General features: G+C 48.1%; 1 protein-coding gene across 6 annotated transcripts in view; it reads left to right on the top strand.

Annotated features, from left to right (window-relative positions):
- The window catches only part of SCUBE2 (signal peptide, CUB domain and EGF like domain containing 2), an 83,398-nt gene that overhangs the window by 31,253 nt on the left and 29,772 nt on the right, over positions 1–22,373 (top strand). For 5 of the 6 annotated variants that reach the window (XM_069965020.1, XM_069965022.1, XM_069965019.1 and 2 more), the window contains exons 8-14: positions 100–216; positions 1,318–1,440; positions 3,169–3,285; positions 6,922–7,044; positions 8,799–8,915; positions 9,326–9,397; positions 18,991–19,089. In XM_069965020.1, coding sequence (XP_069821121.1) covers positions 100–216; positions 1,318–1,440; positions 3,169–3,285; positions 6,922–7,044; positions 8,799–8,915; positions 9,326–9,397; positions 18,991–19,089 — 768 coding nt within the window. The remainder of the gene's footprint in view (positions 1–99; positions 217–1,317; positions 1,441–3,168; positions 3,286–6,921; positions 7,045–8,798; positions 8,916–9,325; positions 9,398–18,990; positions 19,090–22,373) is intronic. The other variant, XM_069965023.1, reaches the window with a different exon arrangement.

Raw genomic sequence — 22,373 nt, 5'->3', positions numbered from 1 at the left:
CTGAGTAATGGTGTCGCTGTCCCTTTAAGCCGACATTCCAGGAGATGTGAGCTCCTCCGTATGTGACCTGTCCTGATCTTGTCTCTCCTTCCTCCTCAGAGACGTGCGCTGTCAATAACGGCGGGTGTGACCGCACGTGCCGGGACACATCCACCGGTGTACGCTGCAGCTGTCCTGTGGGATTTACCTTGCAGTTCGATGGCAAGACGTGTAAAGGTGAGCGGCAGAGGAGCGAGGCCAGCCTTACCTCCTGGGCCAAGGGGAGGCCGCTTTATCCAGATGGCGGATGAGTTATGGAGTGCCACTTGGCGGTGATTCCCGTTCTGTACAAGATTTACTGCGTCTCTGACATCGCCTGTAAACCTGACATTGTGCGGTTATGCTATATAGAGGGCAAGACAGCGCCACCTATAGGCTGCAGGGACATCCAGCTAACACCTCATCAGCTGCCCATGTATGATGGAGGCCGTCATATCCTGTGGGTGACGGAGGCCGTCATATCCTGTGGGTGACGGAGGCCGTTATATCCTGTGGGTGAAGGAGGCCGTTATATCCTGTGGGTGACGGAGGCCGTTATATCCTGCGGGTGACGGAGGCCGTTATATCCTGTGGGTGACGGAGGCCGTTATATCCTGTGGGTGACAAAGGCCGTTATATCCTGTGGGTGACGGAGGCCGTTATATCCTGTGAGTGACAAAGGCTGTTATATCCCGTGGGTGAAGGAGGCCGTTATATCCTGTGGGTGATGGAGGCCGTTATATCCTGTGGGTGACGGAGGCTGTTATATCCTGTGGGTGACGGAGGCCGTTATATCCCGTGGGTGACGGAGGCTGTTATATCCCGTGGGTGACGGAGGCCGTTATATCCTGTGGGTGACGGAGGCCGTTATATCCTGTGGGTGACAGAGGCCGTTATATCCTGTGGGTGACGGAGGCCTTTATATCCTGTGGGTGACGGAGGCCTTTATATCCTGTGGGTGACGGAGGCCGTTATATCCTGTGGGTGACGGAGGCCGTCATATCCTGTGGGTGACGGAGGCCGTTATATCCTGTGGGTGACGGAGGCCATTATATCATGTCAGTGACAGAGGCCGTTATATCCTGTGGGTGATGGAGGTCCAGATTGTAGATCATGGCCCTCAGGCCTCTGACCTCCTCCCAGGCTTTCCTGAATGTTCTGGATACGTGGATGGCAGGGTTCCCTTTATATAATGCTCCATGTGCAGCCATACTATAGGTGATGCCGCGTGCCACCACCATCCTGGACTCCCGGGGATATAATACCGCAGTGTAATCGTTGGCCTTGTCCTTGTTTCAGATATCGATGAATGTCAGAACAACAATGGAGGGTGCGATCACTTCTGTAAGAACACCGTGGGCAGCTTCGACTGCAGCTGCAAAACCGGGTATAAGCTGCTGACCGACGAGAGGTCTTGCCAAGGTAGGTACGGCCAATGGCTGCCATGTCACATAACCGGGGCTGCGGTCCTGTGCTAGGCCAGTGGTCCTAGCCCATAGCTCTCCAGGGGTCCCAGCCCATAGCTGTCCAGTGGTCTCCAGCCCATTGCTTTCCAGTGGTCTCCAGGCCATAGCTCTCCACTGGTCTCCAGCCCATAGCTCCCCAATGGTCCCAGCCTATAGCTCTCCAGTTGTCTCCAGCCCATAGCTCTCCAGGGGTCCCAGTCCATAGCTCTCCAGTGGTCTCCAGCCCATAGCTCTCCAGTGGTCTCCAGCCCATAGCTCCCCAGGGGTCCCAGCCCATAGCTCTCTAGTGGTCTCCAGCCCATAGCTGTCCAGTGGTCTCCAGCCCATAGCTGTCCAGGGGTCCCAGCCCATAGCTGTCCAGTGGTCCCAGTCCATAGCTCTCCAGTGGTCTCCAGCCCATAGCTCTCCAGTGGTCTCCAGCCCATAGCTCTCCAGTGATTTCCCGCACATAGCTCTCCAGTGATCTCCCGCCCATAGCTCTCCAGTGATCTCCCGCCCATAGCTCTCCAGTGATCTCCCACCCATAGCTGTCCAGTGGTCTCCAGCCCATAGCTGTCCAGTGGTTCCAGCCCATAGCTCTCCAGGGGTCCCAGTCCATAGCTATCCAGTGGTCTCCAGCCCATTGCTTTCCAGTGGTCTCCAGCCCATAGCTCCCCAATGGTCCCAGCCTATAGCTCTCCAGTTGTCTCCAGCCCATAGCTCTACAGGGGTCCCAGTCCATAGCTCTCCATTGGTCCCAGTCCATAGCTCTCCAGTGGTCTCCAGCCCATAGCTCTCCAGTGGTATCCAGCCCATAGCTCTCCAGTGGTCCCAGCCCATAGCTGTCCAGTGGTCTCCAGCCCATAGTTCTCCAGTGATCTCCAGTCCATAGCTGCCCAGTGGTCTCCAGCCCATAGCTCTCCAGTGGTCTCTAGCCCATAGCTCTCCAGTGGTCTCCAGCCCATAGCTGCCCAGTGGTCTCCTGTCCATAGCTGTCCAGTGGTCTCCCGCCCATAGTTCTCCAGTGATCTCCCGCCCATAGCTGTCCAGTGGTCTCCCGCCCATAGTTCTCCAGTGCTCTCCAGCCCATAGCTCTCCAGTGGTCTCCAGCCCATAGCTCTCCAGTGGTCTCCAGCCCATAGCTCTCCAGTGGTATCCAGCCCATAGCTCTCCAGTGGTCCCAGCCCATAGCTGTCCAGTGGTCTTCAGCCCATAGCTCTCCAGCCCATACCTGTCCAGTGGTCTCCAGCCCTTAGCTGTCCAGTGGTCTCCTGCCCATAGCTGTCCAGTGGTCTCCCACCCATAGTTCCCCAGTGGTCTCTAGCCCATAGCTGTCCAGTGGTATCCAGCCCATAGCTTTCCAGTGGTCCCAGCCCATAGCTGTCCAGTGGTCTTCAGCCCATAGCTCTCCAGCCCATACCTGTCCAGTGGTCTTCAGCCCATAGCTCTCCAGTGGTCTCCAGCCCATAGCTCTCCAGTGGTATCCAGCCCATAGCTTTCCAGTGGTCCCAGCCCATAGCTGTCCAGTGGTCTTCAGCCCATAGCTCTCCAGCCCATACCTGTCCAGTGGTCTTCAGCCCATAGCTCTCCAGTGGTCTCCAGCCCATATCTCTCCAGTGGTTTTAAAACTACAAATCCCAGCATGCTGCCACAGATAGATCACTGCCCAAGGATGACGTTATAAGTCCTTACTCTCCTCTTGCAGATGTGGATGAATGCTCCTTCGAGCGGACGTGTGACCACACCTGCATCAACTACCCAGGATCCTTCACCTGCACATGTGACCGGGGCTATACGCTGTACGGACTGACGCACTGTGGAGGTAAGTGGGGGCAGATGCCAAGATTCTCCTCAAAGTCAGCTACTTTCCTATAGGGAAAATATCCTTATTATCTACTACCTAAGCCTCAGTGCATGCTGGAACAAGTAGTTTTACAGCACCCTGAGAGCGGTGAGGAGTTGTTGCATGCTGGGACATATATTTATACAGCAGCTGGAGAGCGATGAGGAGTCAGTGCATGCTGGGATATGTAGTTATACAGCAGCCTGAGAGGGGTAAGGAGTCAGTGTATGCTGGTACATCTAGTTATACAGCAGCCTGAGAGGGGTAAGGAGTCAGTGCATGCTGGGACATGTAGTTATACAGCAGCCTGAGAGCAGTGAGGAGTCAGTGCATGCTGGGACATGTAGTTCTAGAGCAGCTGGAGAGGGGTAAGGAGTCAGTGCATGCTGGGACATGTAGTTATAGAGCAGCTGGAGAGGGGTAAGGAGTCAGTGCATGCTGGGATATGTAGTTATACAGCAGCCTTAAAGGGATAAGGAGTCAGTGCATGCTGGGACATGTAGTTATACAGCAGCCTGAGATGGGTAAGGAGTCAGTGCATGCTGGGACATGTAGTTATACAGCAGCCTTAGAGGGGTAAGGAGTCAGTGCATGCTGGTACATGTAGTTATAAAGCAGCCTTAGAGGGGTAAGGAGTCAGTGCATGCTGGGACATGTAGTTAAACAGCAGCTGGAGAGCAGTGAGGAGTCAGTGCATGCTGGGATATGTAGTTATACAGCAGCCTTAAAGGGATATGGAGTCAGTGCATGCTGGGACATGTAGTTATACAGCAGCCTGAGAGGGGTAAGGAGTCAGTGCATGCTGGGACATGTAGTTATACAGCAGCTGGAGAGCAGTAAGGAGTCAGTGCATGCTGGTACATGTAGTTATACAGCAGCCTGAGAGCAGTGAGGAGTCAGTGCATGCTGGTACATGTAGTTATACAGCAGCCTGAGAGCAGTGAGGAGTCAGTGCATGCTGGTACATGTAGTTATACAGCAGCCTGAGAGCAGTGAAGAGTCAGTGCATGCTGGTACATGTAGTTATACAGCAGCCTGAGAGCAGTGAGGAGTCAGTGCATGCTGGGACATGTAGTTCCTCTGATGGGCCCCGTGATGGAGTCACCAGTTAGTCCTTGCACCTTGAAGGCTGAGGTCTGATCCCGTCCTGCCCGGATAGTTTCCTATTCGCAGTGTGATGAGCGGCGGCGGCGTCTCTGGGTAAACGTCTGCTATTTATACCTGACTCCGGGCGGCTGTCTGTACACTGGGGGTATTATACTGGGGCGGCCGGGAGACACATTATCTTTCCTCACAGCCGCCATCCAGACAAACAGCGCTGGGATCTCCCCAAATCCTGCAGATCTGTAGAGAGGTCAGGGGTCCAATAGTCTGCAGGATATATCACTATGTATCTGTCAGAAGGTAGAGAGGAGAGAGTGATGTTCTACAGGGGGTGTAATAGTCTGCAGGATATATCACTATGTATCTGTCAGGAGGTAGAGAGGAAAGAGCGATGTTCTGCAGATCTGTAGAGAGGTCTGGGGTGTAATAGTCTGCAGGATATATCACTATGTATCTGTCAGAAGGTAGAGAGGAGAGAGCGATGTTCTGCAGGGGGTGTAATAGTCTGAAGGATATATCACAATGTATCATGAATTAGACGGGGCAGAGTGATGTTCTGCAGGGGGTGCAATAGTCTGCAGAATATATCACTATAAATCTGTCAGAAGGTAGAGAGGACATAGCGATGTTCTGCAGATGAGTAAAGAGTTCAGGTGTAAAGATCTGCAGGATATATCACTATGTATCAGGAGGTAGAGAGGACAGCAATGTTCTGAAAATCTGTAGAGAGGTCAGGGGTGTAATAGTCTGCAGGATATATCACTATGTATCTGTCAGGAGGTAGAGAGAAAAGAGCGATGTTCTGCAGATCTGTAGAGAGGTCAGGGGGTGTAATGATCTGCAGGATATATCACTATGTATCAGGAGGTAGAGAGGACAGAGTGATGTTCTGCAGATCTGTAGAGAGGTCAGAGCGATGTTCTGTAGGGGTGTAACAGTCTGTCTCCCCTTCCATGACGGGGTTAATCCCTGCTCTCGCACCCTCTCAGGAGTGAAGGATCGCTGTGACCGCACTGTAGACACTTGTGGTGCCGCGTCAGAACCGCCATGAAATCATAAAACGCCAAAACTCCGTCTCCCCGATGCCAAGTGGATCGGTGCGGCGGGCGAGAAGCCTCCCAGCTGTTTACTCAGCCAGGTCTGCGCAGCCGGAAACTTCTAGGAGACGTGAAAATATTCCTTGTTGACGGAGCAATGTGTCCTCTGCAGAGCGCCCCAGACTGTGTGCAGCGCTGGCACCTCACATGGGGGAGCAGAGCCCCCACTTAAAGGGGAAGGCCACCCCAAAGGAGGGCACCATCAGCACAGAGCATGTCAGGAGAGGAGCAAAGTCCCAGCAGCACAGAGGATGTCAGGAGGGGAGCAGGGTCCCAGCAGCACGGAGAATGTCAGGAGAGGAGCAGGGTCCCAGCAGGACAGAGGATGTCAGGAGAGGAGCAGGGTCCCAGCAGGACAGAGGATGTCAGGAGAGGAGCAGGGTCCCAGCAGCACAGAGGATGTCAGGAGAGGAGCTGGGTCCCAGCAGCACAGAGGATGTCACAAAAGGAGCAGGGTCCCAGCAGCACAGAGGATGTCAGGAGAGGAGCAGGGTCCCAGCAGCACAGAGGATGTCAGGAGAGGAGCAGGGTCCCAGCAGCAAAGAGGGTGTCAGGAGAGGAGGGGGCTGATCTTATAGGAGAGAACATAGCAGCACAGAGGATGTCAGGAGAGGAGGGGCTGATCTTATAGGGGAGGACACAGCAGCACAGAGGATGTCAGGAAAGGAGGGGGCTGATCTTATAGGGGAGGACACAGCAGCACAGAGGATGTCAGGAAAGGAGGGGGCTGATCTTATAGGGGAGGACACAGCAGCACAGATGATGTCAGGAAAGGAGGGGGCTGATCTTATAGGGGAGGACACAGCAGCACAGAGGATGTCAGGAGAGGAGGGGGCTGATCTTATAGGAGATGTCACACAGCAGCACAGAGGATGTCAGCAGAGGAGGGGGCTGATCTTATAGGAGAGGTCACACAGCAGCACAGAGGATGTCAGCAGAGGAGGGGGCTGATCTTATAGGAGAGGACACAGCAGCACAGAGGATGTCAGGAGAGGAGGGGGCTGATCTTATAGGAGAGGTCACACAGCAGCACAGAGGATGTCAGCAGAGGAGGGGGCTGATCTTATAGGAGAGGACACAGCAGCACAGAGGATGTCAGGAGAGGAGGGGGCTGATCTTATAGGAGAGGTCCCAGCAGTACAGAGGATGTCAGGAGAGGAGGGTGCTGATCTTATAGGAGAGGTCACAGCAGCACAGAGGATGTCAGGAGAGGAGGGTGCTGATCATATAGGAGAGGTCACAGCAGCACAGAGCATGTCAGGAGAGGAGGGGGCTGATCATATAGGAGAGGTCACACAGCAGCACAGAGGATGTCAGGAGAGGAGGGGGCTGATCTTATAGGAGAGGTCCCAGCAGTACAGAGGATGTCAGGAGAGGAAGGTGCCGTCCTAATGTTTTCATCCCTCTTTTCTAGATGTGAATGAATGCAGCATGAACAATGGTGGCTGTGAATATACGTGTGTGAATACAGCGGGGGAATTCTACTGCCAGTGTCCCCCCCGCCTTAAGTTACACTGGAACCGCAAGGACTGTGTGGGTAAGCTGCCCGGTCATCCATAGCCGCTCATCTTGGTCCATCCCCTCCCGTCTCTTATATCATCTCTTATGGGTTTCCACAAAGAATCATAAAACAGGAGATACTCCCCATGTGTCACTCCCCCTCCCATGTGTCGCTCCCCCTCCCCTCCCGTGTGTCGCTCCCCCTCCCCTCCCGTGTGTCGCTCCCCCTCCCCTCCCGTGTGTCGCTCCCCCTCCCCTCCCGTGTGTCGCTCCCCCTCCCCTCCCATGTGTCGCTCCCCCTCCTGTGTGTTGCACCCCCTCCCCTCCCGTGTGTCGCTCCCCCTTACCCCTCTTGTGTGTCGCTCCCCCTTACCCCTCCCGTGTGTCGCTCCCCCTTATCCCTCCCGTGTGTCGCTCCCCCTTACCCCTCTTGTGTGTCGCTCCCCCTTACCCCTCCCGTGTGTCGCTCCCCCTTATCCCTCCCGTGTGTCGCTCCCCCTTACCCCTCCCGTGTGTCGCTCCCCCTTACCCCTCCCGTGTGTCACTCCCCCTTCCTTGTCGCTCCCCCTCCCCTCCCATGTGTCGCTCCCTCTCCCATGTGTCGCTCCCCCTCCCCTCCCATGTGTCGCTCCCCCTCCCATGTGTCGCTCCCCCTCTTCTCCCGTGTGTCGCTCCCCCTCCCCTCCCATGTGTCGCTCCACCTCCCATGTGTCGCTCCCCCTCCCCTCTCATGTGTCGCTCCCCCTTCCCCCTCCCATGTGTCGCTCCCCCTTCCCCCTCCCATGTGTCGCTCCCCCTTCCCCCTCCTGTGTGTCGCTCCCCCTTCCCCCTCCCGTGTGTCGCTCCCCCTCCCCTCCCGTGTGCCGCTCCTCCTTCCTTCCTGTGTGTCACTCCCCCTTCCCCCTCCCGTGTGTTGCTCCCCCTCCCCCTCCCGTGTGTCGCTCCCCCTCCCCCCCTCCCGTGTGTCGCTCCCCCTCCCCCCCTCCCGTGTGTCGCTCCCCCTCCCCCCCTCCCGTGTGTCGCTCCCCCTCCCCCCCTCCCGTGTGTCGCTCCCCCTTCCCCCTCCCGTGTGTCGCTCCCCCTCCCCCCCTCCCGTGTGTCGCTCCCCCTCCCCCCCCCCCCCCCGTGTGTCACTCCCCCTCCTCTCCCGTGTGTCTCATACATGTCTTTGCCGCTCTTCACTAATGCTGTCTTGTGTGCTGTACTCACTCTGCGCTATACGCGTGCAGTGCATGCTGGGAGTCATGTCTACAGCGGCTACAGGACATGGTGTCAGCTCAGGACAAGTGGATGAATTCCTGCGCTGACACAATGACATGAGGTCACCGCACAGTAGACGTCTATGGGCGCCTCCATCCCCAGATGTCATACAATCCGCCAGTGTGCCGTCCTGGTGTCGCTTCACTTCTCACCATTGTTCTGCCTTTATGGCCCAGGATCAAATATGAGCCTGGAATTTGCAGCCTGACTGTATTATGTGACCCCCGGCCTCTGCAGGCGATACTAACCGCGCGTACGCCATTACTGACACACATTGTATATACTGAACTGTGTATTAATGTCTCCCACAGCCGATCCCGGGAGGTAAGTCCCCCGACCATGGGGTGCAATGGTCAGCTATGTGTTCATTGTTCTGTATGGTGTGTATCCGCTCCATAGTGTTTGCCGTCATGTGACCTCACCGCTGATTACTGGCTAGAACATTGTCTCTCGTGGCTTTAGTTTTCGTGGTCGATGCCCCCCGGTATATTGTACCTTCTCTATTTGGATTTGTGCTTTTATCTTGCTCAGAGGTGGAGAACCTCATGTTGGATTCTGTGCCCCATAAGGCCGTTCTGCAGTGTATAAAGAATGGTGGAAGCGAGCGCTGCCTGATAAACTGCCAGACCCACGTCTACAACGTCCCTGGTAAGTGTCACATGTCCTAGGAGAGACAGCTGAACCGCAAGCTGCCTGCAGACCAATAATATAGGAGATACTAGAGGTTATGTCCTGTATTATACCCCAGAGCTGTGCTCACTATTCTGCTGGTGGGGTCACTGTGTACATACATTACATTACTGATCCTCAGTTACATCCTGTATTATACCCCGAGCTGCACTCACTATTCTGCTGGTGGGGTCACTGTGTACATACATTACTGCTCCTGAGTTACATTCTTTATTATACTCCAGAGCTGCACTCACTATTCTGCTGGTGGGGTCACTGTGTACATACATTACTGCTCCTGAGTTACATCCTGTATAATACTCCAGAGCTGCACTCACTATTCTGCTGGTGAGGTCACTGTGTACATCGGTTGTGTCTCTCTCCCTTAGGTCTGCAGGATGCGTATACAGTCACCTGTGGTAAGGTGAAGCAGCTGCGGGTGAATGAGTCTCTGGCGGCAGGTATGTGTATGATGTTATCCTGTGTGCTGGGGTCACACCTGTATATGACACCTGTAAAGATGACTGCGCCCCCTGTTATTATGGTGGTTGTGGTGCAGGTCATGAGCCCTCCGTCTCCTGGTTCGTAGCCCCTTCCTTCAGATGTGCACCATATTATATGTAATCCCCCGAGGACACAGACGAGCAGTCATGTGCAGCCTCCCCCGCCGCCCCACCGCTGCTGCCGCAGGATACAGATCAGACAGTCTGCGGCTGCAAATGAGAGGTTCCCAGCAGAGTCCCAGAGCCTCCATAACATGGGAGACCGGAGGCACAGGGCTCAGATCTGACAGCAGGAGATGTCTCCATGTTGTGGAGGTTACAGTAGGAGATGTCTCCATGTCCTGGAGGTTACAGCTGGAGATGTCTCCATGTCCTGGAGGTTACAGCAGGAGATGTCTCTAAATCCTGGAGGTTACAGCAGGAGATGTCTCCATATTGTGGAGGTTACAGCAGGAGATGTCTCCATGTTGTGGAGGTTACAGCAGGAGATGTCTCCATGTCCTGGAGGTTACAGCAGGAGATGTCTCCATGTCCTGGAGGTTACAGCAGGAGATGTCTCCATGTCCTGGAGGTTACAGCAGGAGATGTCTCCATGTTGTGGAGGTTACAGCAGGAGATGTCTCCATGTCCTGGAGGTTACAGCAGGAGATTTCTCCATGTCCTGGAGGTTACAGCAGGAGATGTCTCCATGTCCTGGAGGTTACAGCAGGAGACGTCTTCATGTCCTGGAGGTTACAGCAGGAGACATCTCCATGTCCTGGAGGTTACAGTAGGAGACGCCTCTAAATCCTGGAGGTTACAGCAGGAGATGTCTCCATGTCCTGGAGGTTACAGTAGGAGATGTCTCCATGTCCTGGAGGTTACAGCAGGAGACATCTCTATGTCCTTGAGGTTACAGCAGGAGACGTCTCCATGTCCTGGCGGTTACAGCCGGAGATGTTTCCATATCCTGGAGGTTACAGCAGGAGATGTCTCCATGTCCTGGAGTTTACAGAAGGAGATTTCTACATGGCCTGGAGGTTACAGTAGGAGACGTCTCCATGTCCTGGAGGTTACAGCAAAAGATGTCTCCGTGTCCTGGCGGTTACAGCCGGAGATGTTTCCATGTCCTGGAGGTTACAGTAGAGATGTCTCCATGTCCTGGAGGTTACAGTAGAGATGTCTCCATGTCCTGGAGGTTACAGTAGAGATGTTTCCATGTCCTGGAGGTTACAGTAGAGATGTCTCCATGTCCTGGAGGTTACAGAAGGAGATTTCTACATGTCCTGGAGGTTACAGTAGGAGATGTCTCCATGTCCTGGAGGTTACAGTAGAGATGTTTCCATGTCCTGGAGGTTACAGTAGGAGATGTCTCCATGTCCTGGAGGTTACAGTAGAGATGTCTCCATGTCCTGGAGGTTACAGTAGAGATGTCTCCATGTCCTGGAGGTTACAGTAGAGATGTCTCCATGTCCTGGAGGTTACAGTAGAGATGTTTCCATGTCCTGGAGGTTACAGTAGAGATGTTTCCATGTCCTGGAGGTTACAGTAGAGATGTTTCCATGTCCTGGAGGTTACAGTAGGAGATGTCTCCATGTCCTGGAGGTTACAGTAGAGATGTCTCCATGTCCTGGAGGTTACAGTAGAGATGTCTCCATGTCCTGGAGGTTACAGTAGAGATGTTTCCATGTCCTGGAGGTTACAGTAGAGATGTTTCCATGTCCTGGAGGTTACAGTAGAGATGTCTCCATGTCCTGGAGGTTACAGAAGGAGATTTCTTTTTTTTTTTTTTAATTTTAAAGATTTTTATTTTTCCTTAAATAATTCACACCATAAATCTTTACATCCATTACAAAAAAAACCTCCCTAAAACATACAAAGAAAAAAGGAAGCGAAAGAAAAGGGAAGACCCTTTCCCCCCCTAAATCCTCTTGTTCCAACTTTATAAATTCCCCTTGAATATAAATACATACAATAAGATTACTATCCTGTGTGGTTAAACCCGATGGACGCCCAGCCAAAATTTACTTTATGATCTATTTCTTAATATCTACCCCCCCCACCCCTCCTATCATTATTTATTTAACTATCCAATCATACCTTGGGCAAGCTCGGGGCGCCGCCCGCACCGCCCCCAGGACCCGGGCGGGGCAACGGGGGACAAACCAGACCCCACTCTATTATCTACTAACTCCATCTTCCAATACTAACCAGCCTCTTTTCACATTTACCCTTGCTCATCATTAGACCGGAAATACCCGTACCGGGCACCCCAGGCCCCTGGCGAGCTAATCCACCTACACATTAGAGACCAAGACCCAGCATTACCTGAGCCTCCGGTCCCAACCCTCTCTCTATCCGAGAAGCCTCCCAACTGCCCATATATCATGGACAGCCAGGCGCCTCCAAGCAAACGGATTTTACCATACAAACAACCACACATGAGGCTTATTCCTGTTTATACCCTTAGAACATCAGACGGCTACTAGATCAACTTCTTACCGCCCAACTACCGTTGACTTCCCGCCTACTTTTATATACATAACCATATGAAGGATCTATCCGTCCCCCCCTCCCCGCCCCGCCCCGAGGACAAGCGCAAACATAGCCACTCTGCCGCCCCATTCACCCACTCTCCATTCATCCCAACTTAATTATATCAGTCACATGGGCGTCCTAAGAGTACCTCACAGGTTACACTTCTTAATCCTTAAATCCCTAAATTCGCCCCTTCTTAATTTGGGCCTCCAAAAGATAAAACGAAAAATAATTATTTTTACCATAACTCAATACCCTTCCCTCCCTATACCCTCCCCACCCCCCCTCAGCAGGCCGACTCCAAAAAAAAAAAAAAAAAAAAGACCCCAACATTTAATTAACTAAATATTTCTCCCACTCCAGAATTTCTCCCAGTGCTCCACAATTTCCCTTAATTTCCCATCTCTTTTTTTCTTTATATAGATATTGTGCCATAACTCATTTTTTAAGATTGTATTACTTAGTTCTTGCCATTCTGCAATTATTAAGGGCTTAGGAGATATCCAGTTCCGAAGGATAATTACTCGGGCTGCTAAAATGAGATTATAGATTATCATTTTGGTACATTTAGACATATGCTGATCTTCAAATACTCCGAGGATTGCACAAATATACTCATCACTAATTACCAGGTCAAATAAACGTGATAAAATTAAAAAAACCTCTATCCAAAATTTATTTACAACTTCGCATTCCCACCAACAGTGTTCTAGTGATACATTTTCAGCTCCACACTTACAACAGCTGACCAAATTTCCTCTTTTCCATTTATTAATATCCTTTGGTGAATAATATAATCTATGAATACAAAAAAATTGCAACACCATATTTTTCTTATCAGTGATATAATTTCGCGCATTACCATATACCCTTGACCAGAAGGCCTGGTCTCTATCACCAATCACCTTTGCCCATTTCTTTTGTGAAACTATATCACCATTCTTCTTGATAAAATTCTCATAAACCTTATACAATTTGGTGATCTTACCCTTAACTCTACTACCTGTTTCCAATATTTGTGCTAAACCTTCTGAAATTATCACATTCCAGCACACACTTAAATCCATATTTCTAACTGCATCCTTCACCTGCAAAAACCTTAAGCAACATAGTGGTGTCGAAAAACTTACAGTTAACTCATCATATGACTTAAAACTTCCATTTGTGAAAAACTGGTAAGCATATTTTAACCCTCTCTTGATCCAGTATCCCGGATCAGGTATTTTTACAATTTCTGGAAACTGACTATTACACCACATCGGGGTAAATGAATACATCCCTTCCTTTCTATCACCTTTTTTCACTACTTCCCACACTTTAACAGCCAGTTTATACGTCGAGTACCTCGGGTATCTTTCTTTCAATTTCATCTCTAGAACTTCAAAGATATCGTCTGCGCAGCCTTTTTGATCAACTACCCACCTTTCCAGAAATTCTACCCCCCTCCAGTTTACCAACCAGGCTAAATTAGAGGCAATAAAATAACCAAAAAAATCCGGTACTGCCAACCCCCCCTTCTCCTCTGACAGCTCAAGAGTCTCCAATTTTAGTCGCACCCTTTTCCTGTTCCATATAAGCTCGTTTAACAGCCCATCTATTTTCTTAAAAGTTCTTCTGTCTATCCAGACGGGAGACCCCCCTAAAATATAGTTCAACTGCGGGAGCCAAATCATCTTTATTAAACCCACTTTGTCTGCCCTGGACAAGGGTAACTTACTCCATATATCCATCTGTTGCTTCATCTTTTTTAGTCTCGGTTGTACGTTTAGATGTTTAAATCTACTTGGATCTGCCGCTATCCATACTCCAAGATATTTGAATACACCATCTGGATTCAATATTTTAAGAGCAGTGTGGGACTTCACCCTAACTTTAGCATCCAAAGGCAGCAAAACTGATTTCCCCCAGTTAATAATTAAACCGGATAATTGGCCGAATCTACACAACTCACCCATCACCTCCTCCAAGCCTATTTCGGTGTTCCCCAAAAACAACAAAATATCATCAGCGAATAGGGCTATTTTGTCCCCCTTCCCCCCGGCCCCAAAGCCCTCTATCCTTCCATTTATATTTATACTTCTAGCAAATGGCTCCATTACCAGGGCGAAGAGCAGGGGGGAAAGGGGACAACCCTGCCTAGTCCCCCTGGCCAAACAAAAACTCTCTGACGAGCATCCATTTACTGTAACCCTAGCCCTCGGCCTACAGTATATTATTTGCATCCATCTAAGAAATACCTCCCCAACCCCAAATTCTTTTAGTGTCCTCCATAGGAAGGGCCACTCCACACTATCAAACGCTTTTGCGGCGTCCAAAGAGAGTATGGAGTGGCCCCCTCCCATTCGCCCCACCTGTATGTTCACAAATGTTCTCCTGATATTATCGTGAGTGGACCTCCCTGGGACAAAACCCGATTGATCCCTCCCAACAAGAGAAGTAATAACCCTCATCAGCCTATTAGCCAGAAGTTTTGACAATAACTTCATATCTGTATTTATCAACGCTATGGGTCTGTACGATTCTGGCTCAACTAAGTCTTTATCAGGCTTAGGGATTAAAACTATGTCTGCATCATACATGGACTCAGGAAGGTACCCTCTAACATATGCATTACATAACATCTCTTGGAATTGGGACAGCACAGCCCTATCTGTTGCCTTTAGAACTTCAGACGGGAGACCATCTGGTCCTGGAGTTTTCCCTAATGGCATACCTCTAAGTGTTTCTTGCAGTTCCTCTATTTCAATGGGTCGATCTAACCATTGTTTCTGCTCTTCCAGTAATTTGGGCATTTCTAAAATAGAAAAGTAATCATCTAAATCCAAGCCTTCTTGCCACCTAGATCTGTAAAGCTCCTTGTAAAATCCCTCAAACACCTCTGTTATTCCTTCGAGATCTCTCACCATTGACCCCTCTTGGTTTTTAATTTCTACTACCATCTTCTTAGAATCTCTCCCTTTTACCAGGGAGGCCAATAGTTTCCCCGGTTTCCCTCCTTGCGAGTAGTGATATGCACCCTTAAATCTAAGCTGGTTCAGGACTTTCTCCCTCATAAACTGACTAAGATCTTGCGTGGCACCCAACCATCTGGCTTTAGCTACTGTCGTCTCTGATTCTATATATAGTTTTTCAGCTATTAGTGCCTCACGCCTAAGGGACTCTTCCCTTTCTCTAAGCTTCTTCCTAGCACCACAAACTTGCCCTATCAAAAGTCCCCTTAGATAAGCTTTAGAGGTATCCCAAACGACTTGCGGGTCTGCCGAACCCTTATTAACCTCAAAAAATTTGTCCATATCTTCTACAACCCTGTTAGTATCAATCAAGTTTAACCAATGAGGGTTACATCTGAATGATTGGACACGCCCACCCCTCTCTTCACTCGTATTAATCTCTACCTTCACAGGAACATGATCTGATAGACTTCGGGGTTCATACTTAATATTTTTAACCAACCTCAGAGCTCTATCATTTACCAGAATCAAATCCAATCTAGAAAACACCCCATGTGACGCATTATAACAGGTATACCCCCTATCCTCTGGGTGCAAGTGTCGCCAAGCATCAATCCAACTAAATTCATCCATTATTTTTTGCAAGGGCGAACCCCGTATCCGTGCTATTACTCTCCCATCAACCCTCATGCGGTCCCTCTCTTCATCCGGGACTGAGTTAAAGTCCCCCATCATATATACCGGCCATCCATCATATTTCAACGAAAAATTGTAAAACTTAAGACACACATTCATTGAAAACGGTGGAGGAATATATACGAATGCCAGTACCATAGGGACACAGTCTATGCTACAAGCCAGGAAGACATATCTACCCTCCGGGTCCACCTCTGACTGTATAGGTTTAAAGTTAACTAAGTGATGGATCAACACACTCACCCCTCTTGCATAGGCCGAATATACTGCGTGGTACTGGTGAGACACCCAGCGACGTTCCAATACACAGATCTTCTCTTGGACCAAGTGTGTCTCTGTAATACATATTATTGCCGGAAGGTGTCTCAGCAGCTCCCTTAACACAGCGTATCTTTTCAGTCTATCGTTAATCCCCCTAGCATTCCAAAATACCAGTTTCACCATTCACAGAGAAAAAGAAAGGAAAAAAAAAAAAAAAAAAAAAAAAAAAAAATACCCCGGCCTGCTGAGCCCACCCACCCCTACCCCACCTGATATCCAAAACATCTTTGAATATCACTAAACTATGTGCTTACGGCATGCGGCACCCAACCAACTACTGTTGAGACAGGGAAAATAAATATAAACAAAATACTTATAGACCATTTGTTTCAAGCCAGGACACCACCTCTTCAGGACTCTCAAAGAAGAATGTTTTTTGCTGATGTATCACCTTAAGTTTTGCCGGGAACAACACTGCGAACTTAAGATTGTGCTGTCTAAGTCTTCTTTTTACATCTACAAATTTCTCTCTTTTTTTCTGAGTAACGTTTGAGTAGTCTGAGTACAAGAAAATTTTTGATCAGTTTATTTCTCTTGGGGGATTTTCCCTCATCTTACGTAGAATTAAATCTTTGTCTTTTGCACAATGAATTTTAGCAATTATTGGTCTTGGGCTATCTCCAGGAACTTTACGTTTAAAGGTAATTCTATGCGCCCTCTCAACACAAAAATGCTTTGGTATATCATCCTCCTGCATGCCTGCAAGGAGCCATTCCTGTATATATCTGGTGCAATCTGAGCCCTCTATTCCCTCGGGAATACCCACAATTCTCACATTGGCGCGTCTATTTCTATCCTCTAACTCTGTCATTTTTGTGACCAAATCTGTATTTATTTTCTTCATTTCCGTAGACTCATTTATCAACTGTGACACTTTATTTTCCAAGGATTCAATCCTTTGCTCTACCTCAGTTACTCTATCTCTCATGGTATTTAAATCACTACGAATAATTGAAATTTCGAGCTTGATTTCTCCTACTTGCCCTGTTAGCCCAAACAATGTGTCATTTGATTTATTAATGGCTTGTAGTATGTCTGTTAGTGTAGGTTCCACACCCTTTGCTGCTTGGGTTTCCTGATTAACAGATACATCTAAGATAGATTGCTCAGCACTGCTTCTAGATGAATTCCCCGTACTTAGCCTTACAGCTGCACCCTTCCCCTGCAGTGAAGGACTCAGAAATTTGTCCATTCTTTCAGTTTTATCAGATTTTTTTTTCACTGCTGGAGGAGGGGTTACCACCTTTGTTTGGCTTGTACTGTTATTACTTTTGGTTCTCATATCGTGTCTTCAAAAGAAAACAGTCCTCTCTACTCAGGAATACCACCAGCACAGAATAAGCAAAGACATAAATTATCCAAATGTCATACAAGCTGGTAATCCACTCAGTCCCGGTTTATGTCTTTTACAGCCTCAGAGCTCTATTCCCTACCACTGGCCGAGAAATGTCACCAATACTACTTTCAGGTATCGGGAGTACAATAGCCTCCACCTCAGAACAATCTCACCCGTCTGATGCTGTGCAAGTTCTCCAATTTGTAGAGTCCTGGAAGTCCCAGAATGCACACGCCGCTGAAGGTCCTCTACGTCACCAAGCCCCCCTCGCATGCGTCTTCGGCACGCCACTCCGGCTCCGACTGATCCAAGCTACCTCTTCAGAGCTCCGAGAGCTCCTCGCCACATTACACAGCTCCGCTTCCTCCTCGTGGACACCACCTCTCCCGGTACCCAGCCGCGTCCTCCGACATCCACCTCTACGACCTCCTCGCCTCGCAGACACTCGCTGGCCAGCAAGTAAGGACGGGAACACCTCTGGCAGTCCGCACTGTCTCCTCAATAACTCTGCGCTTATTCCCGGCAATCTTCTCTGTCACAGCCTCATTCCCCGCTCGCACAGCATGGCCAGGCACCGCACACCACCGGCGTGATCACGTGCTACGTCATCACGCTAGCACCGCCCTCCTCAGCTCTGCAGAAGGAGATTTCTACATGTCCTGGAGGTTACAGTAGGATATGTCTCCATGTCCTGGAGGTTACAGTAGAGATGTTTCCATGTCCTGGAGGTTACAGTAGAGATGTTTCCATGTCCTGGAGGTTACAGTAGAGATGTCTCCATGTCCTGGAGGTTACAGTAGAGATGTCTCCATGTCCTGGAGGTTACAGTAGAGATGTTTCCATGTCCTGGAGGTTACAGTAGAGATGTCTCCATGTCCTGGAGGTTACAGTAGAGATGTCTCCATGTCCTGGAGGTTACAGTAGAGATGTCTCCATGTCCTGGAGGTTACAGTAGGAGACATCTCCATGTCCTGGAGGTTACAGTAGAGATGTTTCCATGTCCTGGAGGTTACAGTAGAGATGTCTCCATGTCCTGGAGGTTACAGTAGAGATGTCTCCATGTCCTGGAGGTTACAGTAGGAGACATCTCCATGTCCTGGAGGTTACAGTAGAGATGTTTCCATGTCCTGGAGGTTACAGTAGAGATGTCTCCATGTCCTGGAGGTTACAGTAGAGATGTCTCCATGTCCTGGAGGTTACAGTAGGAGACATCTCCATGTCCTGGAGGTTACAGTAGGACAGTGATTTTCAACCTTTTTTGAGCAGCGGCACACTGGTTGAAAATCACTGCAGCAGGAGACGTCTCTATGTTGCAGTGTGTTGCTACCTATCAGCCTGGAGTACAGGAAAATCCAATATGGCTGCTGTAGGCCTCTGGTTGTTGTCTTAATCTCTCATTGCCTCACAAAAATGTTATATTACGATGATAATCTTAGGATAATATAGATATATATATCAGGCAGGAGAGGAGGAGGAGCTGGTCCATGTAGTCCCCTATTATATCCCAATAATCTTAGGATATATATATATATAGAGGCTTAGGACCTGGTCCATTATATTCTTAGGATAGACAGATATATACCCGGCAGGTTACATTTCTGTAGATTTTTCACCACATCTTGTCCTTGTTTCTTATTATAATCCCTTCCCCCCTGAACCGTTATCACAATGATTATTAGAGATGCTGTGAGTAATGGGAATCATACATGACTGCATCTCTGTCCCTGCAGACACGGTGAGGGCGAGCGTCTCCTTCCGGCTCGGTGACGGGGTGTGCAGGGTGAAGAGGACGGAGCTCTACCAGAGCCTCATACCCCACAGGCTGTCAGGTAGATGATGTGACGATATCAGCTTCTCCTCTTATATCACTGCTGTACTGTAATAAGATATCAGCCTTTCCTCTTATATCACTGCTGTACTGTAATAAGATATCAGCCTCTCCTCTTATATCACTGCTGTACTGTAATAAGATATCAGCCTTTCCTCTTATATCACTGCTGTACTGTAATAAGATATCAGCCTCTCCTCTTATATCACTGCTGTACTGTAATAAGATATCAGCCTCTCCTCTTATATCACTGCTGTACTGTAATAAGATATCAGCCTCTCCTCTTATATCACTGCTGTACTGTAATAAGATATCAGCCTCTCCTCTTATATCACTGCTGTACTGTAATAAGATGATATCAGCCTCTCCTCTTATATCACTGCTGTACTGTAATAAGATATCAGCCTCCCCTCTTATATCACTGCTGTACTGTAATAAGATATCAGCCTCTCCTCTTATATCACTGCTGTACTGTAATAAGATATCAGCCTCTCCTCTTATATCACTGCTGTACTGTAATAAGATATCAGCCTCTCCTCTTATATCACTGCTGTACTGTAATAAGATGATATCAGCCTCTCCTCTTATATCACTGCTGTACTGTAATAAGATATCAGCCTCTCCTCTTATATCACTGCTGCACTGTAATAAGATGATATCAGCCTCTCCTCTTATATCACTGCTGTACTGTAATAAGGTGATATCAGCCTCTCCTCTTATATCACTGCTGTACTTTAATAAGGTGATATCAGCCTCTCCTCTTATATCACTGCTGTACTGTAATAAGATATCAGCCTCTCCTCTTATATCACTGCTGTACTGTAATAATCAGCCTCTCCTCTTATATCACTGCTGTACTGTAATAATCAGCCTCTCCTCTTATATCACTGCTGTACTGTAATAAGATATCAGCCTCTCCTCTTATATCACTGCTGTACTGTAATAAGATATCAGCCTCTCCTCTTATATCACTGCTGTACTGTAATAAGATATCAGCCTCTCCTCTTATATCACTGCTGTACTGTAATAAGATATCAGCCTCTCCTCTTATATCACTGCTGTACTGTAATAAGATATCAGCCTCTCCTCTTATATCACTGCTGTACAAAATTAGGTGATATCAGCCTCTCCTCTTATATCACTGCTGTACTGTAATACGATATCAGCCTCTCCTCTTATATCACTGCTGTACTGTAATAAGGTGATATCAGCCTCTCCTCTTATATCACTGCTGTACTGTAATAAGATATCAGCCTCTCCTCTTATATCACTGCTGTACTGTAATAAGATATCAGCCTCTCCTCTTATATCACTGCTGTACTGTAATAAGATGATATCAGCCTCTCCTCTTATATCACTGCTGTACTGTAATAAGGTATCAGCCTCTCCTCTTATATCACTGCTGTACTGTAATATGATATCAGCCTCTCCTCTTATATCACTGCTGTACTGTAATAAGATATCAGCCTCTCCTCTTATATCACTGCTGTACTGTAATAAGGTGATATCAGCCTCTCTTCTTATATCACTGCTGTACTGTAATAAGATGATATCAGCCTCTCCTCTTTTATCATTGCTGTACTGTAATAAGATATCAGCCTTTCCTCTTATATCACTGCTGTACTGTAATAAGATATCAGCCTCTCCTCTTATATCACTGCTGTACTGTAATAAGGTATCAGCCTCTCCTCTTATATCACTGCTGTACTGTAATAAGATATCAGCCTCTCCTCTAATATCACTGCTGTACTGTAATAAGGGAATATAAGCCTCTCCTCTTATATCACTGCTGTACTGTAATAAGATATAAGCTTCTCCTCTTATATCACAGCCGTACTGTAATAAGATATCAGCCTCTCCTCTTATATCACTGCTGTACTGTAATATGATATCAGCCTCTCCTCTTATATCACTGCTGTACTGTAATAAGATATCAGCCTCTCCTCTTATATCACTGCTGTACTGTAATAAGATATCAGCCTCTCCTCTTATATCACTGCTGTACTGTAATAAGATGATATCAGCCTCTCCTCTTATATCACTGCTGTACTGTAATAAGATATCAGCCTCCCCTCTTATATCACTGCTGTACTGTAATAAGATATCAGCCTCTCCTCTTATATCACTGCTGTACTGTAATAAGATATCAGCCTCTCCTCTTATATCACTGCTGTACTGTAATAAGATATCAGCCTCTCCTCTTATATCACTGCTGTACTGTAATAAGATATAAGCCTCTCCTCTTATATCACTGCTGTACTGTAATATGATATCAGCCTCTCCTCTTATATCACTGCTGTACTGTAATATGATATCAGCCTCTCCTCTTATATCACTGCTGTACTGTAATAAGATATCAGCCTCTCCTCTTATATCACTGCTGTACTGTAATAAGATATCAGCCTCTCCCCTTATATCACTGCTGTACTGTAATAAGATATCAGCCTCTCCTATTATATCACTGCTGTACTGTAATAAGATATCAGCCTCTCCTCTTATATCACTGCTGTACTGTAATAAGATATCAGCCTCTCCTCTTATATCACTGCTGTACTGTAATAAGATGATATCAGCCTCTCCTCTTATATCACTGCTGTACTGTAATAAGATATCAGCCTCTCCTCTTATATCACTGCTGTACTGTAATAAGATGATATCAGCCTCTCCTCTTATATCACTGCTGTACTGTAATAAGATATCAGACTCTCCTCTTATATCACTGCTGTACTGTAATAAGATATCAGCCTCTCCTATTATATCACTGCTGTACTGTAATAAGATATCAGCCTCTCCTCTTATATCACTGCTGTACTGTAATAAGATATCAGCCTCTCCTCTTATATCACTGCTGTACTGTAATAAGATATCAGCCTCTCCTCTTATATCACTGCTGTACTGTAATAAGATGATATCAGCCTCTCCTCTTATATCACTGCTGTACTGTAATAAGATATAAGCCCCTCCTCTTATATCACTGCTGTACTGTAATAAGATATCAGACTCTCCTCTTATATCACTGCTGTACTGTAATAAGATATCAGCCTCTCCTCTTATATCACTGCTGTACTGTAATAAGGTGATATCAGCCTCTCTTCTTATATCACTGCTGTACTGTAATAAGATGATATCAGCCTCTCCTCTTTTATCATTGCTGTACTGTAATAAGATATCAGCCTCTCCTATTATATCACTGCTGTACTGTAATAAGATATCAGCCTCTCCTCTTATATCACTGCTGTACTGTAATAAGATATCAGCCTCTCCTCTTATATCACTGCTGTACTG

Source organism: Dendropsophus ebraccatus, chromosome 4 (genome assembly GCF_027789765.1).
Source record: "Dendropsophus ebraccatus isolate aDenEbr1 chromosome 4, aDenEbr1.pat, whole genome shotgun sequence".
In the NCBI taxonomy this organism is placed as follows: domain Eukaryota; kingdom Metazoa; phylum Chordata; class Amphibia; order Anura; family Hylidae; genus Dendropsophus; species Dendropsophus ebraccatus.
This window is presented reverse-complemented; position numbering and strand designations above follow the sequence as displayed.